At 42.1% G+C, this 15,627-nt stretch overlaps 1 protein-coding gene across 2 annotated transcripts in view; it reads right to left on the reverse strand.

Annotated features, from left to right (window-relative positions):
• Positions 1-936: 936 nt before the first annotated feature.
• Positions 937-15,627, reverse strand: part of ARMH4 (armadillo like helical domain containing 4) — a 1,007,214-nt gene continuing 992,523 nt past the window's right edge. For both annotated transcript variants that reach the window (XM_044074445.1, XM_044074444.1), the window contains one exon: positions 937-1,184. In XM_044074445.1, coding sequence (XP_043930380.1) covers positions 952-1,184 — 233 coding nt within the window. In that variant the 3' untranslated portion in view covers positions 937-951. The remainder of the gene's footprint in view (positions 1,185-15,627) is intronic.

The following is a 15,627-nucleotide window of genomic DNA, read 5'->3' on the forward strand; positions in this document are numbered from 1 at the left end:
AATAAATCAGAAAATCTGGAAATCTATGAGATGACATTTTTTCCTGACACAGTTTCAAATGTGGTATCGTCTTGTTGAGACAGACCAAGTTTATATACTGTTTTCCTTTTCCTCCCCCAATTTAGCACATAATTAGAATAATATTTTTTTTAAATATATGCAATTTGTTTTGAAAGGGTAAGCAAAAAATTAGGAAACCATCAGAAGTCTAGATGCTAAATTGTACCTTATTTATTTAATATTTTAAGCAGATGAAAACCACAAGATATAACTATCTCAAAACAACAGCTCTAAACTTGTAAATTAAGCTCAGAGTCATTCAATGTGGAACTGGAAAGCAAAGGAAGCAATCTAGAGTCAAAGGGTGGAGCTCATTACTAGCTCATTACTACAAACATCTGTGCTATAAAGGTGAATCATGCCCCTTTACATACCATAATATTATAACTTATTAACTACAAAATATGAACCGGTTGTGATAATCAGATACTGATAATACTACAGCTACCAAATCTTGTCTTGATTCTCAAAGACTCCAGTTTTGTAGAGTTTGATTCTATGCAAATCAGTTCATCAGCTCTGTCCATAGTTCAACATTAAACACAGGTACTTGGCTTCACAGGGGTTGCTTAGTCAGTAAAAGCAAAAACACAAACAAGCAGACGCGGGTTTCATTATTGTTTTGAATAAGAAAAAACTAATCAACTCAGTTAAATAAGATAACATTTGCAATAAGATCCTTTGAATTACATTCTTAATAGTGTTATCATAGGTCTTGCCTACAACTACATAATGAGGCAATGAAATGCAGTGATCATAATCAATTATATGCAGTTCATAACTGTTGGCATAGGACACTGGAATGTGTTAATGATAAGCAGGAGGAATAAGTCAATTTTCTCCATACATAAAACACAATGCACTTGACTTCTTTATCAACTTGAATTTAAATTATTGTGGCAAATTACGTTTCTTACCAAGACCTTGGTTCTGTTTTTCCCATTCCAGAGCATCAGGAATGTGGAATGATATTCCAGCCAGATGGGTCAGGTTAATTCCATCAGAGAGGGATTCTTGGAAAGTTGGGTTAGGGGAAGCAAATGTTGGCAATTCTGTATCATCCTCAATACTTTCATCCTCCGAATCTGTGTCCTCATCCTCATCTTCTTCTTCTTCTTCTTCCTCTGGTTCAACAAACACAATAATGCCAAAACAAATTAGCTAGAAGAATGCAGGACAAGCTCAATTTTAATGCATATTCAGTTAAGTGCTTGACTAATTGCTCAGCTGTGTATGCATCTCAAGTTGAATTTGTAATTTCTAAACAACAAAAAATGATGCACTAATAATGAATGAAGTACCACAGAATATACAATTATTTCACTTGTGTGTTGGCAGCTTTTCTTTCAAATAAACACATATGAAAAAATGCTCCACATTTTTACTACACCACATTAATCTAGAGACATTGTACATTTATGGATTTGCTTCACTTTTTTTCTAAATATAATAAACAATAAGAAGGAAATACGTGTTCTTTTGTAGTATCAAATGAACATAATGGTGCAGTGCTAGGGGTCAGTTAGGCATTTACTAACTTAATGCTGTAAGTTAAAATTACATTTAAAAAATTAGTAAACACCACATATATGAGTAGTCACCATATTAGTTAATCCTCGAGCTAGCCTATTGTGATCGTCTCCTTTATACGCAGCTCTTCCAAACTCTAGTTTCCTGTGATTAACGGCACATGCTCTTTCCACTAGCTCATGACATGGCATTACATGTCAGGTCTATGATGGCCTGTTTTGTATCATAATTCCTATTCTGCACTCCATGGAGCTTGAGCAAACACAGCTGCAAGACATAACTAAACAAGAATATAAAACTGAGCACTTCATGTAGTTACACACCAGATGGTTGGAAAGGCTTTCCTTGACAAAAGAGGCAATACCTTGGCAATAAATGTCCAATGCACAGTGCCCTCCCAGTGATCAATTTTCAGGCACTGAGGGACTGACTGAAGGATCCTTATCCTTATTTCCCAAACATGAGTGTACCCTCTATTGGGAACAAGGTAGATGATGTACAGATCAGTCTTGTGAAGATTTAAGCAGGGTGTTTCTCCAATGGAGGACTTATCCGAGGCAAAAGAGATGTATCATTATCCTGGGTCTATATGATGCTATCAAATGGACTAAATAGCGAATGTTATTTAGTTGATCCGACACAGTCAAAATGGCAAAATAGCAAAGTCACGGAACATCAAATTTTTTCCCAGGGAAAAATTTGGTGGGCCATCTTTGGGACATTGCCATTTCCTCCACTATGGTGCATTCTCAGAGTTGGTATATTTAAGTAGGGGGGTATGGGGGCACAGCCCCCCTCTTAAATTTGTGTTTAAGTTTATTTATTTATTTATTTATTTTTTTCGGAGCAGCAAATTTTTTCCCTGGGAAAAAATTTGCTGTTCCATTTGTTCAATATTTTGTTGTTTCGATATTATCGGTACGATGAAACAGCGTTCGCTATTTACATCGTACATTAATATGATATAGTCGCATTATCCTTATTATCTCAGACTCAAGCCCTTTGTTTCTATTCGATTCCCGACATCCTCCTCATGCTAGCTCCCTTATACTTAAAATATACTAGTATCACCTTTTGTCCCGGTCCCCTTCAATAAACACAACACACCAAGTGACATTTGACGACCTTTATTAAAACTTCTATAATATAACTTTGATTACCAAGATTTGTTAAATACAACTGAACATAGTGTAGTTGATTCTAAACACAGCATAAACATCTTTGCAATGCTAATCAGGACAGCATACCTGCTCATCCTGCCCCAGTAAGCAGAGCCCATACCTTTGCTCACTTACTTTACTTATAAACATCCCTATAATGTTAACCAGGACAGCACACCTGCTCATCCTGTCCAGTAAGCAGTGTCCCTACCTTTTCTCACTTACTTCACTTATAAACGTCCTTATAATATTAATCAGGACATTGTACCTGCTCATTCGACCCAGTAAGCAGCGTCCATACCTTTGCTCACTTACTAAACCATTCACTGAATTACCTTCAAACCAAATAAGCAGCATCCTTACCTTCACTTGCTTATCTATTCAACAAAACTCCTTGAAATGCACCACCAGACACCAGAGGGGGAACAGAAGAGGGCAAGCCTGTCCCTCTTCTTCACCTACTGGAATAAAATAACCACAATCCCACCAATCCGCCAACAAAAACGGGAGGGTGGGAGGGTAGCAAGTTCACGCCAAAATGTGATTACTTACCCAGCTACACTCATCTAAATCCTTTAAGCACCTCCCACCCTTATCTCATTTCCTTCCAATCAACCCTCCCACCGATTAACCCTTTCACCTCCCCAACCCATTAAACTCCCATTAATATCAACCTAACACCCCCTTGAAGATGTCCCAGGATAACTTGGCTTGTGCCAAGCCTCATTTCTCCCGGTCCCCTTCAATAAACACAACACACCGAATGACATTTGACGACCTTTATTAGACCTTTATGTCTAGTGGCAGTCTCTTGCTCCATGTGGTCTGCCTATGTGTGTGCGCCCGTGGCTTTATGAGGGAAAATTTTTAAGTATGCCGAGTTTTTAACTGTCTGGAATTGCCGAGAACACTAGGCCGTGCTCTACTATAGATTAAGAATCCAACTGGATATTCAAAGTGTGTTTTTTCTGTTAATGCAGCTTGTAAAGGGGGCTAGAGTTTGAAACTACAACCTAACAGCATGCAAGAGCCGCTACCACCCCTTGTCAGTACAGTTTGTATTAAGACGAAAACTAGTAACCAAACTTCCACACAAAATCACACAACAGAATGCGATCCCGATCACAATAAAGGACGTCTTCTTAAATTCAATCAACAGCAGCCAAGAATAACCAAACAAAACAGTTTATTACAGAAAATAATCCATCCAAAACCTTAGATTAAGCGCTTTCGTCTCCAACACGGAGACTTCATCAGAATCTAAGGTATAACAACACCAAGTCACTTTTATACTAACTATATTCAATTAGCTGGCATCTAATTAGATAACTGATTAATGAATTGATGAATAGCTTCAGTTTGTCTTAAAAAAACATGCCACAAAATAACATGCTAAAAAATACTGTTTAAAAATATGTATAATTAAACAGTGTCAAACATTAATATATATAAAAAATATAAATATATGAAAAAATATAAATATATAAATATATAAATATTTCAAATATATATAAAATATATAAAAAATATATATGTGATAATATTCAAATAAATATATTCAAATAAATACACGTCCTATATATCTTTTTCTATACTCTTCCATATATTTTTTCATATGTTTTGACATAAAAGATGAAAGACCAAGGACTATATGTATATTTAGATATTTAAAAATCAATTCCAATGAAATTATTTCCAATAAAATTAAATTAAATGAGAAGGTTGAACTATTACCAACAATATGTGTATTGCTAGACACATCTAGCGGTATACATCTGTTTTTTTGAAAAATTAGACATGTAAACAACCTTAGAAAAACAACATCTATAATAATATTATTCTTTGATAATTATAATAATATTCATTTTTTATATATATATAATAATATTCATTTTTTGTGTTTCTTGGGATCACCTGCGAGCATTTTCAATGCTGGGGTAATAGAGATGTGGTCATTAAGGCCCTTGCCACAACAAGAATCCAATCTACGCTGCCACATCATTTCTTTTAATTCCAGTTGGCAATGTATGTCATTATCCAGTGATTTCACTCTGCCCATCCTCCCAGCGATTACCATAAAACATAAATTTTTAGGAATAAACCAAAACCCTGAGGCAAAATCTGGACACCCTGTAAATATCTGGCCAGTTGAGAGGCATGCGTTTTGCTTAACATTCATGTGAAAGGGGGAGATGACCCTATATCACTTCCAAGCACACCAATCCCTCTACGATCATTACAGACTCACCGAGCATGTGGCAGAAAGCGCTATTGCTAGATGGCTCTCGACTTCCCCACACCTCACCACCCATGTAACAGAAGGACTGCTACCAGAAACTACTCTTCCTCATGCTTCTCTCCTCTTAGAGCAGCAAAAAGCCAACAATATGCCAGAAGACCATCATTTTATAAAAAAGGAAGCAGCAGGGCCACCACGGAAAACCCAGCACATCATTCACTTTAGAAAGATAACTGCTGAAGGTCTTTTAACAGATTTATTACAGAGTCAGCATCTAAATTGTTTATGTTGTAAAACCTTTAATAAGGCAAATTAGAGGATATGGCTGATATATATGGTATACAATTAGAAGTTATGTACCTACCATAACGTTCCATATTAGTTGTCTTCTCTCGCCTTCTTTCTTGCTGGATGGGTTCGGAGCCGATCCTCGGCTCCGACTCGGCACTTGCTAAGCTCGAGAGCTAATTTTACCAGCTCAAGGCAACCCTATATCCCATGATGCAAGGCGTGACTACCCCAGATCTCGTTTGGTAGCTATGAAAAAACCCTGCCAGTAACCTTCTTCCCAGAAAGGAAGGAGAGGAACTAATGCGGAAAGAAAACAAGCAAATAACCACTAGAGAGTAGTGACACTTCCTACTGGGAGCCCATAGAAAGAATGAACCGTACCCAGAGAAGAGTACAACTTCAAGGTCTGTCCAGGCTAGGGGGAAGGAGGGAGGGACGCAAGAAAGAAAGCGAGAGAAGACAACTAACATGAAACGTTATGGTAGGTACATAACTTCTAAATGTTAAGTTGTCAATCTCGCCTTCATTCTTGCTGGATGGGACCGCGTCCCTAGCACCTCTATCCTGGATGGCTCAATGGAACAGACTCTTGAGAACTGTGGAACCAAACCTAGCCCTGTCCCTGGAAGCCAAGTCCAATTTGTAATGAGAGACAAAGGTGTGAGGAGTGGCCCAAGTGGCTGCCGCACAAATGGTGTCAATAGGCAGCCTATCCTGAAATGCTGTGGAAGTCGCTATGCGCCTGGTAGAATGTGCGTTTGGTTTTGAGGGCAGTTGTTTGCCCCTAAGGAGATAAACATGAGAAATTATAGAAGACAGCCATCTGGATAAGGTCACCTTGGAGACCGGAGGACCTTTCCTGTTTTCTGCATAAGAAAGAAACAGTTGATCAGATTTTCTGAATTGTTTAGTTCTGTCCAAGTAATATCTGAGTTGGCGATGGACATCCAAACAATGAAGTTTCTGTTCAGCTTTGTCAGAATAATTAGGGAAAAAAACTGGCAAATCAATAGATTGGTTAATATTCGTCTGAGAAGAAACCTTGGGCAAAAAAGATGGATTAGTTCTTAAAGATACTCTATCTTTGTGGAAAACCAAGTATGGGGGACGGACACAGAGAGCATGTAGTTCAGACACCCTCCTGGCTGAAGTAACAGCAACCAGAAAAATTGTCTTCCAGGAAAGAAATATTAAAGAGCATGTAGCAGCCGGTTCAAAGGGGGGTAGAATCAAGGATGCCAGCATTAAATTCAGGTCCCATTGCGGAGGGGGATCTTTGATTGGAGGTTTCTGGAGAAAAATCCCTCTAAGAAAGGCTTTGCAAAGCTTGTGAGACATTATGTTTTGATCCGCAAAGCCAACATGAAAATTTGAGATTGCTGCCAGCTGGGCCTTAACTGTAGAGGAAGAAGAACCTGATTGAAAAATCTCAGCTAGGAAGTCCAAGACTGACTGCACTGGAGCAGTAAAGGGATCTATGTCCCTAGACTTTGCCCAGAAGGAAAAACGCTGCCATTTACTAGCATAAATCCTTCTGGTAGAGGACTTTAGAGAAGCTACTATGATATCTCGCATGGGGTTAGAAATCATAGGGAGCCTGGCTAAGGAAGGAAGTGGAGCAACCAAGCAGTGAGGTTGAGAGAATGAATGGACTGGTGCAGATGACCCGAATAGTGGGTCAGAAAATCTGGAACTGGATCCAGATGCCAAGGCTGAACCAAGAGATGACGATGCAGGGACAGAAACCAAATTTGTTGAGGCCAGTAAGGGGCAATGAGAATCAACTTGGCTCTCAATACGGTAGCTTTCTGAATCACTTGAGGTATCAGCGGGAATGGAGGAAAGGCATAAAGAAGTCCCCGGGGCCAATCCTGGGTTAGAGCGTCTCTGGGGGGATGGCCTGGTAGTGGAAAGAGGGAGAAGAAGTCTGGGCATTTGCTGTTTTGGGGTGTAGCAAAAAGGTCATAGCAAGGGACGCCCCACTTCTGAAAAATCTCGTCCACTACTGATTGTTTGAGAGACCACTCGTGTGGCATGAGAATAGCTCTGCTCAGCCTGTCCGCTAAGAGGTTGGATTTCCCGGGGATATGCATTGCTATCAGAAACCGATGAGAGGAGATCGCCCATTGCCAAAGTCTGAGAGCTTCTCGACACAGTGGATAGGACCTGGTCCCGCCCTGCTTGTTGATATACCAGACTACGGACATGTTGTCTGTCTGAACTGCAATAGTCCCTAAAGGAAGAAAGTCGCTGAGGGCTTGCAACATTAAAAGCACTGCTCTCATCTCTAGGACATTTATGTGCAGATGGTATTCTATGGGTTGCCAAGTCCCATGGACCATCCTGCCCTGATAATGCCCCCCCACCCGATCAGAAAGGCATCCGAAGTGACTGTGGCAACCGGGACTGGGGGAACAAACAATCGGCCCTGATGGAATTGCGGAGAAGACATCCACCAGGTAAGGTGACTCTTGCACGCTTGCGTCACGAAGATCTCGTGTCGCATGGGGAGCTGCTGGAAGGACCACTGGGTGAACAACATCCATTGCAGAAGACGCATGTGGAAGCGAGCTGAAGGAAGCAGTACGATGGCCGCAGCCATAAGACCCAGCACCTTCAGGACAAATCTGGCCCTGATCTTTTTGCTGAGTAATATGATCCAAACATACTTTTGGATGTCCAGAATTCTTTGGTTTGTGAGTCTTGCTGACATCCCGACAGTGTCTAATTCTGCGCCTATAAAGGTAATAGATTGGCAAGGCGAGAGTGAAGATTTTTCGAAGTTTATAGAAATCCTCAATTGGTTGCAGGTGTGAAGAGTGTAGTCTCTGGCCTTGAGAAGTTGATGTCTGGTGGTGGCAGAGAGGAGCCAGTCGTCTAGCTACGGAAACACCTGGAATCCTTGACGTCTCAGGTGAGCCGTGACCACTGCCATACATTTGGTAAACACTCTGGGGGCTGTAGTGAGTCCAAAGGGCAGGGCTCTGAATTGAAAATGACTGGTCCCCAGCTGAAAGCGGAGAAACCTTCTGGAGCGCCTGTGAATTTTTATGTGATAGTACGCATCCTGAAGGTCTATTGAGCACATCCAGTTGTCCTTGCCCAAAAAGGGTAGAATGGACTGAAGCGTGACCATCCGGAACCTTGCCTTTTTAACAAACTTGTTTGGTCTAAAATTGGTCTCCAATCTCCCGTCTTTTTGGGAACCAAAAAGAATCTTGAGTAGATTCCAGATCCTACTTGGTCTGCTGGCACTACTTGGATGGCTCTTTTTGCTAGGAGCTTTGATACTTCTAGTTTTGCCAACTCCCTTAGACCAGGTGAAACGTCCGGGAGGGATTGAGGAGGAACAGGATATCTCACAAAAGGGATATTGTAACCCTCGGATATGATTGACTGTACCCATTTGTCTTGAGAAAGGGAACACCAGGCTATTGGGTACAGCGACAATCTTCCCCCGACTGCCTCCAAGGGTGGACAGTCGGGCAACACCTCAGGGATGCTGAAAGGGTTTATCAGAGAGAGGCTCTCTGCTACCCTGATTCTGTGGACCCCCTCTGCCCCTAGGGCGGCGTCTATTGTTATTACCCCCTCTGCCTCTGGGGGTAAACTGACCACGTGCATCCGGCGTGACTCCCTGAGATTTGCGGAACCAAATTTTCCCTCCCTTCTGACCCTTGGGATAGGGTCTTGAAGGGGTGGAGAAATGGACTCCAACGGCAAGAGTCTTGCCGTCTTGCTCACACTTGGTCAAAGTGTCCTTCACCTGAGGTCCGAACAAAGCCGAACCATCGAAGGGAGTATTAGTGAAGGACGCCTTAAAGGGGTCTGCGAAATTACAAAGCCGCATCCAGGACTGATGCCTAAGTGCCAGTCCTGTGCCTGCGGCTCTACTCGCCCCATCGGCTGCATAAGAAATGAGCCGCATGGAGGAGTTAGTTATAGAATTTAGGATTCCGAGCTGTGAGGCAATCTTTTCTTGAGCCCCAGCAGCTGACGGATCCTGAACTACCTCACCTAGTTCCTTGAGAATATCTCTCTGAAGCCGTGTAAAGTGACAGAGATAGTTCAGCGAGCGCATAGCAAAGGTCGCTGAAGAAAAAAATCCGCTTACCATACCTATCCATGGTCCTAGAGTCCTTATTAGGAGTATGGACAGGCACAGAAGGATCGGCAAGTTCCTTCTTGGTGGCAGCCGCCACCACCATGGCATCAACAGGGACACCTTTGGTGAGAAACTGTTTGTCTGAGGGGGCCGTGATGAATTTAGAAGGCCTCCTGGGGACTGGTTCCACAGAATCTGGGGCCACCCATGCCTTTCGAGCCACCACTTCCATGAGCAGGTCGAAAGGCGGAGACACCCAGGAGGTGGAGGGTCGAGATCCAAAAGCCTCCAGGTATACCGACTCATCCTCGGCGGGGTTAATGGAAGGCCAGTTCCCCCTCTGCTTAAGGAGTTCCAGGATGTCTGAAAATGAGACATCCTCAGAGGGGGACCGTGGGGAACCCTCCGACTCATCTAAGTCGGTATCTGATGTCGTAGACTCAGGGGAGTCAGTGTGCTTCCACTTGCACGTCCTCTTACGTGGGGGTTCTCCTGAAGGATCAGGAGAAACCTTGGAAGAGGAAGTTCTTCCCAATGGGGAAACCTGAGGCGATGGATCTCTAGGTCTGGGAGCAAGAGAATGGGAAGAGACATCGACAGGCACCGAAGAGGGAGGAGCTAATGGAATTGACCGTTGACTGAGCTCTGGGGCCAGAACACTCCTCATCACCTCAAAGGCTCCCTTTCCAGGGAGGCCAGAAGACTCCCGCTCCGAAGAAAGAGGAATCCCCGGTCCCGCCGAAAGAGAAGGCTCCGAGGCCGATGTCGGTGCCGAGCTCACCAATGCTGAAGCTCCAAGAGGGAGAGTGAGGTCGGACAAGGGTCCGATGCCACTCACCCCCTCGGAGCCGACAAGGGAGACTTGACGACCGGATCCCTCCAAGGAAGGTCTCATGGAGGAAATCGGAGTCAAAGACGACGGAGCCAACAGGGGAAGTATCGGCTCCGGCGCACCCATGGTCAACGTTCCGAGAAGCTCCGGCTCCGAACTCTGGAGGAGAGTCGGAGGAGGAATTTCAGGGGGATTTTGGATAGCGGTCGTCTGCTGAGACGGGCTATGGAGCATCTGGGCCAGTGCCTGTGACTTCAGCAGTCTACTTACCACCCTCTCCAAGTCATGGTCTGACAGCCTAGAAGACTTTGAAGATTGGCTCCGATGGCTCCGTTCCGAAAGTAGAGGAGATCCCGGAGCCGAGCGAATCGACTCCAGGGAAGGAGATCGAGATCTCTTCCTGGAAGGAGCCATCGGAGCCAAAGACCCCTCGGTTCCAGATGGAGCCGACAGCTTATCGGCACCAGTCCTGGTCAAGGATATGTCGGCTGCGGCCGGAGCCGACATCGACATAGGTGCAAGTGTATCGGAGCCAGCCGGGACCGATACCACCACCTCAGATCTAGAGAGATCGGCTCCAGCCGGAGCCGATCTCGCCTCCGAAGGAGTCGGAGCCACCGCCGAAGGCTTAGGAGCCAAAGCCTGGGCTTTAGGTGGCTTAGAGGGCTTTGCCGACCCAGTCTTGGTCGGGGAACCCTCTGGCTTCAACAAGCCATGTAGAATTAATTTATTTCTACATTCCTGCAGGACTCTCTGGCTGAAGGAGTGACAAATAGCACAGGAGTCCTGCAGGTGTAAAGGCCCCAGGCAGTACACACAAGAAGTGTGACTGTCTGTCAGAGACATTTTCTGACAGCACGAGTCACACTTCATGAAGCCTGAGACCTTTACTTCTTTTGACATAGTATGTAAAACACACACACACCAGTCAAACAGTTAACTAATAAAAAAGAGGAAAAACTGACTAAGACACACAGACTTCCTGACAGAAAAATATAGAAGGGAGGCTTAAGGCCTGAAGGGAGGGAAAAGAGATCCCTAATACAAATTAAAAAGATATATAGGGCTAATATAGATAGATACTAGATACTCTAACTGTTAAGAAAAGAAATAAGGAAAAAAATAAATTTTCCTGACTGACTTTTAGTACAAAATACTAAAAATTTACCTGAGCTGGTAAAAGGAGACCTCTTCGCGAAGTGGCAAACGAGATCTGGGGTAGTCACGCCTTGCATCATGGGATAAAGGGTTGCCTCGAGCTGGTAAAATTAGCTCTCGAGCTTAGCAAGTGCCGAGTCGGAGCCGAGGATTGGCTCCGAACCCATCCAGCAAGAATGAAGGTGAGATTGACAACTTAACATCCAAATATTAACTCATTTATTAGGCTGGAATCTATTGATATGGTTATAATGGCTGATATTAATACCTTGGTATCAACCATGGGAGCAGTCTTTTGTGTTTGGAATCAGTTATTATACCATGCACACACAGAAAATGCATTTAAACATTTATTGTTACTCTTAGTAGGATTCATCCTCCAGAGCTACCTGATTTTATTAAGTACTTTCTGCAAACATAAGGTACATACCTCTCAACCTCTTGGTGCAAGAACCCTGGAAATGCAAGGTAGCATGAAATCTCTTCTTCTACAACATCTAAGTTCCCAGAAATTCAGGTCCCAGAAACTTTTGTGGCAAAAGAGTGGGACTGCAAACACTAATGCCGCCGGCTTTTGTTATGTGTTTTATATCAAAAAGAATGCATGCAGTATTTGATTATACTCCTGCCTACTTCCTAAATACATCCATCATGGTCCCCTTGTTTTCATTGCTCAAGAATTCTGCAGGTCAAAGGCCTAGTGCCAGGTGTGTTTATAAATACTATTCTGATTCGCTCAAATGGTTTAACAAAAATTTTACCTTTTCGAGAAGTAGAGCAAAACTAAGAGACAAAACAGGGACACTTTGTGAAATCAGAGACACATGAAATGAGTGCATCCCTGGTCTCTGTGATAAAGAACATCCAAAAAGGATCCATGATGGCCGCCATCTGCCCTGACAAGAGTAACCCTCATGCAGTGTTCCCACAAGCCTCAAAGAGAGCCATCAAATGTGCTGTTTCCTTTTTTTTTTTTGAAATCCATGAGCCCATCTCACTAAGCAACGCAAGCAATCATTGACATGAAAGCACCACATCATGAAATGCACCATCATTAACAAATACGCAGCTTGGTTGTGGTCAGCTTTTATGGATTATATTTTACAGCTGCCACCGGGCCTCACTACATATGCACAGAGGGTAACCATACCTCCGAGCCCGCGAAACTTGCTATTACCAGGTACATTAATCCTAGTAGTTAAAATCACTGCTATCTACTGCAAAAGGCTGCCCTGTAAGAAAGCCCTCTAATCAATCAACGCATCCTAACCACCAGGAAGAACAGGACGATTAAAACTTTTCCTTTAACCACAACCCTACATAATACTGAGGGTATGTAACCAAATTACAACCCTGACGACCAAACTAAAACGATAGCCAGATGAAGACACCCTAAACCACCAGGGAGAACAGATCAAAGAATAAAACAACTTTACTAAAACCTGGCACAACCTCACCATATTTAAAAGTTAAGTTGCACACCTCACCCTTAAGCAACATAACAGCCACTCAGCTCCAGTAACCCATCCAAAACCATCCAATAAACCAACCACCCACCATCACACCAAGGAGGGAAAAAAATTGATATATATATATATATATATATATATATATATATATATATATATATATGAAATTATAACACAAACATTACCCATCTAATCTCTATGTACCACCCTTAATCCGAGGCCTGCCTGTCCGTCACCATACCCAGAGGTCGTCCCAGACATAAGCTTGACATATAGCAAGTTCACGCCAAAATGTAATTACTTACCTAGCTACACTCATCTAAATCCCTTAAGCATCTCCCACCCTTACCTCATTTCCTTCCAATCAACCCTCCCACCGATTAACCCTTTCACCTCCCCAACCCATTGAACTCCCATTAATATCAACCTAACACCCCTTGAAGATGTCCCAGGACAACTTGGCTCGTGCCAAGCCTCATTAATAAATGTTGAACTGCCTTTAGTGCTAACAAATGTTCCTTTACCTGGGACAAAGATAGTGCTTTCAGGCAAGTACATCTGTGTAGTTCTTGGAATACAAATGATTGTGTACATTTTCTGTAGGCAACACCAAAATGTATGATACAAAAGGGTTTGTAAATTGCTTACACTGCTTGTCTGACACATACCCCATTAGTCTGAGTACAAAAATAAGTATTCAATGATAGGACATCTGAAATAATATAAATCTAGATGTGCTCACTCCAAGGATTGTCATAATTCAGATTAAAAAAAAGACCTATGACCTTGCCATTGATATCTATAAGATGGAATTTGAAAGCAAAATTTCAGTACTTAAAATCTCTGTCCATTTTCAAATACAAACACCTCAATATCTTGAAAACTTCAGAATGCTTCACAATCGTACTAAAAAGCAAATAAATGAAGACAAACAAGTATACTAAAAGAATTTTCAGAATAATACTAAACACGACCCTAAAAATTTTTGGACGTCCATTGAAGAAATCTTACATACTGGCCAAAAATTTAACCCAAACTCCTCTCCTGATAACTCTCCATTTGAAAATACAATACAATTCAACTCTTATTTAATAGATAGTACAGCATCTCTAACCAAGGATTCCTCGACATCTAATCTCAACTCTGCCCAACAACTACTTATCACCACATCCACTTTCCCTGTCAAATCTGTGCCCACATCCTATATAAAACTACTCTTAAACAAACATAAATGTGCTCTTCTTCAGCCGATGACTTTCCAAGTGAGTACCTAAAAATAGCAGCCAATAGCATTTCCTATCCTGTATCCATCCTTATAAATAAGTCAGTCCAGGATTTCCACTTTCCCTCTCTCTGGAAAAAGTCACACGTTATCCCTGTGCACAAAGGAGCAAATTCAGCAGACATTAATAACTTTAGACCTATAGCAATCTTATCTCCCTTGCCAAAATACTTGAGAAATGTATTCAAAAGCAATTGCTAGACTATCTTGTGCAGGAAGAACTCCTATCCCTACACAACATGGCTTCCGTCCTTCTCATAGTACTAGCACTGCCCTTCTAATCTATATAGATACTGTCAAAGCTAGAGATAACAACAGACTAGTCTCTTCCTTATTTCAAGACTTGTCTAAAGCTTTTGACACAGTTTGTCAAAACAAACTTCTACTACAAATGTCCTCACAAAGTCTCTCTCATCCCACCTTTCTGTGGTTCAAATGCTACCAGTCCAATAGGTATCAGTCAGTAAAATGCCACTTCACACTCTCTCCTTACCTCCCAGTCACCACTGGTGTATCACAAGGCTCTATCCTTTGTCCCCCTCCTCTTTAACATTCACCAGCACCCTCTATACCGCCACAAAACAGGCCACCCTAATACAATATGTAGATGATTCCACTTTCATTTGCACATTTGATAACATGGTACATCTCCAAAAAATTACTCTGAAAGCTTTAACAGCCACTGAAACATGCCTTCATAATTCACAACTCATGCTCAACCCAAAAAAGACCAAAATACTACTTTATCTCCCAATCCCTTTCTCATGAAAAACAAAATGAAGTCCTCTCTTTTGATAATACAACCACTAAAATCACTTCTCATAGCACATTTTTAGGGGCGATAGTGGATAATAATCTTACATGTGACCTGCATATACAAAATCACATAAGAAAAAATCAAAAACTAGGGATGCTTTACAGAGCCAAATACTTTCTCACCAACACAACTAAAATTACACTTGCCACTACTTATCTCCTCCCCACTCTTCTTTAAGGTGCTCCCATCCTTACTACCCTCCTTGCACCACTAAAATTAAAACTTAAACAATGCTGTAACAAAGTTGCTAAATTTGCAGCACATACTCATTTTCAGAACCCCACTACTGTATAGCACTGAAAAGTCTAAATTGGTTAGAACTACCACATCAACTAACATATTCACAATTTCTTACCACCTATAAAGATATCCAGCAGTCATCTGCCTGAACAGCAACAAAAAACATTGTACACAATTATGTTCCCTGTCGGTCCCTGTGATCCAGTAACCAAAAACTCCTGTATGTATACAAACCTAGCAAATCTGCTGGGCATTGCCTGTACTTGTACAAGGTTGCCAAGGACTGGAACTTCTTACCTGTATCATTCAGGTCTATACCCTCCCTTCCATCTTTCAAAACCACTCTGAAAGTCTTCCTAGCTAAAATCTGGTTCTGTTCTCACTCAAATCCAGGGCAAACTATATCCCTAAATGTGAACATGCACCTTTTCATTCCTTATACCT

The sequence above is a fragment of the Protopterus annectens genome, chromosome 6.part0 (genome assembly GCF_019279795.1).
Source record: "Protopterus annectens isolate FY-2018-M chromosome 6.part0, PAN1.0, whole genome shotgun sequence".
Taxonomy (NCBI): Eukaryota; Metazoa; Chordata; order Ceratodontiformes; family Protopteridae; genus Protopterus; species Protopterus annectens.